Genomic DNA, 1,373 nt, shown 5'->3' with positions numbered 1-1,373 from the left:
GGGGTGGGTACCCCGGGATACTCCCAAATGCCCCTTGGGGGGGTGCTTTTGGGATGAAAGGTTGGGATTTGGGGAGGAAGCGGGGAGGTCCAGGTGCTGTGGCATCATCCTGATGTGTGCCCTTTCTCAGCAGAAGAGGATCCCGTGTCACCTGTGCCAGGTGGCGGTCTCGGCGGTGGGCAAGATCCTGCAGGACAACTGCACTGAGGTGGGTCATGGCTGGGGGAGTGTGTGTCCCCCTCTCCACTATGGGGACAGCCCAACCCTGAGCTCTCCCCTTAACACCTAGGAAAAGCTGCGACGCTTCTTGGATAAGAAATGCCAGTACCTGCCCTTCCAGGACTGGTCTGTCAAGTGCAAGAGGATGGTGGACACAGGCATCCTCATCCTCACCCAGCTGGGCAAGCAAGCGCTGGTAACTGGCAGGGAAGACCCCTTTGGACATGCATTTCTCCATGGTGTGGGATGTCTTGGGCACTCGCAGGGCACGGGAGGCTCTGGGAGCTTGGGACAAAACCTCTGTGAGATGGAGATGGGGGTGGAGACGACCAAGGAATGGGGTGGGGAGCAGGGTGATGGGGCAGACACAGCCCTAAGCCCCCACCTCCCTGCTCCCTCAGTCAAACCCAAAGGTGGTGTGCGGGACCATCAAGCTCTGCCAGCCCCGGGAGAGCTCCACGGGGGCCCTGAAGTTTCAGGAGACACCTCTGGGCCCCGTGAGCCCCGCTCAGGACTTCGCTGACCTGGTTGCCCCCTTCATCGCCAACGTGCCTCTCCTGCTACATCCTCAGGACCTGCCCCGTGGTGAGGCCCAGGTACCGTGGCACAGGCGAGAAGACCACTGATGCTGCTCGAGGGCGAGAACCACCTAGTTAACAATAATTTAAAAAAAATAGAATTACCACCAATCTGAAATGGCATCTGACCGGGGGTCAGATGGGGCTGGGATGAGGTGAGGGGACTGAAGAGATGCTGGCCAAAAATGTGCCTCAGATTGCAACCAGCATTTAAATGCCAGCCTTGCAAATGAAGGCATTGGGGGCACTTGGTCTTATATTGTACGTTGTCCCTGATGCTCCCTGCCTGTGTTGTCTCACAGGAGATGGAAGAGGTGTGCGGGGTCTGCCTGCAGCGGGTGTCCGCTGTGCAGCTGGAGCTGGGGACCAGCTCTGCCTTCACGCAGACGCTGGTGGCCCATGGTGGGCGGATGTGTGAGGGTCTGGCACCCGACCTGGCACAGCAGGTAAGGGGGTTGGCCTCCCTCTTCCTTGATGTCACTGCCACGCAGGAGCATCTTTTGCAGCCTCCTGCTTCCCAGGACCTCCCCTGGGGGCTGGGGGTGCGGGCAGGGTAGCGGGGTGGCCACTCTCCGG

General features: G+C 59.9%; 1 protein-coding gene across 1 annotated transcript in view; it reads left to right on the top strand.

Annotated features, from left to right (window-relative positions):
- Positions 1-1,373, top strand: part of LOC104502063 (proactivator polypeptide-like) — a gene marked incomplete at its 3' end in the record, with an annotated part of 6,314 nt that overhangs the window by 4,116 nt on the left and 825 nt on the right. Inside the window, exons 3-6 of the mRNA XM_010145977.1 lie at positions 131-208; positions 290-415; positions 621-809; positions 1,100-1,243. Of these exons, the coding sequence (XP_010144279.1) occupies positions 131-208; positions 290-415; positions 621-809; positions 1,100-1,243 (537 nt within the window). The remainder of the gene's footprint in view (positions 1-130; positions 209-289; positions 416-620; positions 810-1,099; positions 1,244-1,373) is intronic.

The sequence above is a fragment of the Buceros rhinoceros genome, unplaced genomic scaffold (assembly GCF_000710305.1).
Source record: "Buceros rhinoceros silvestris isolate BGI_N320 unplaced genomic scaffold, ASM71030v1 scaffold34771, whole genome shotgun sequence".
NCBI lineage: Eukaryota > Metazoa > Chordata > Aves > Bucerotiformes > Bucerotidae > Buceros > Buceros rhinoceros.
This window is presented reverse-complemented; position numbering and strand designations above follow the sequence as displayed.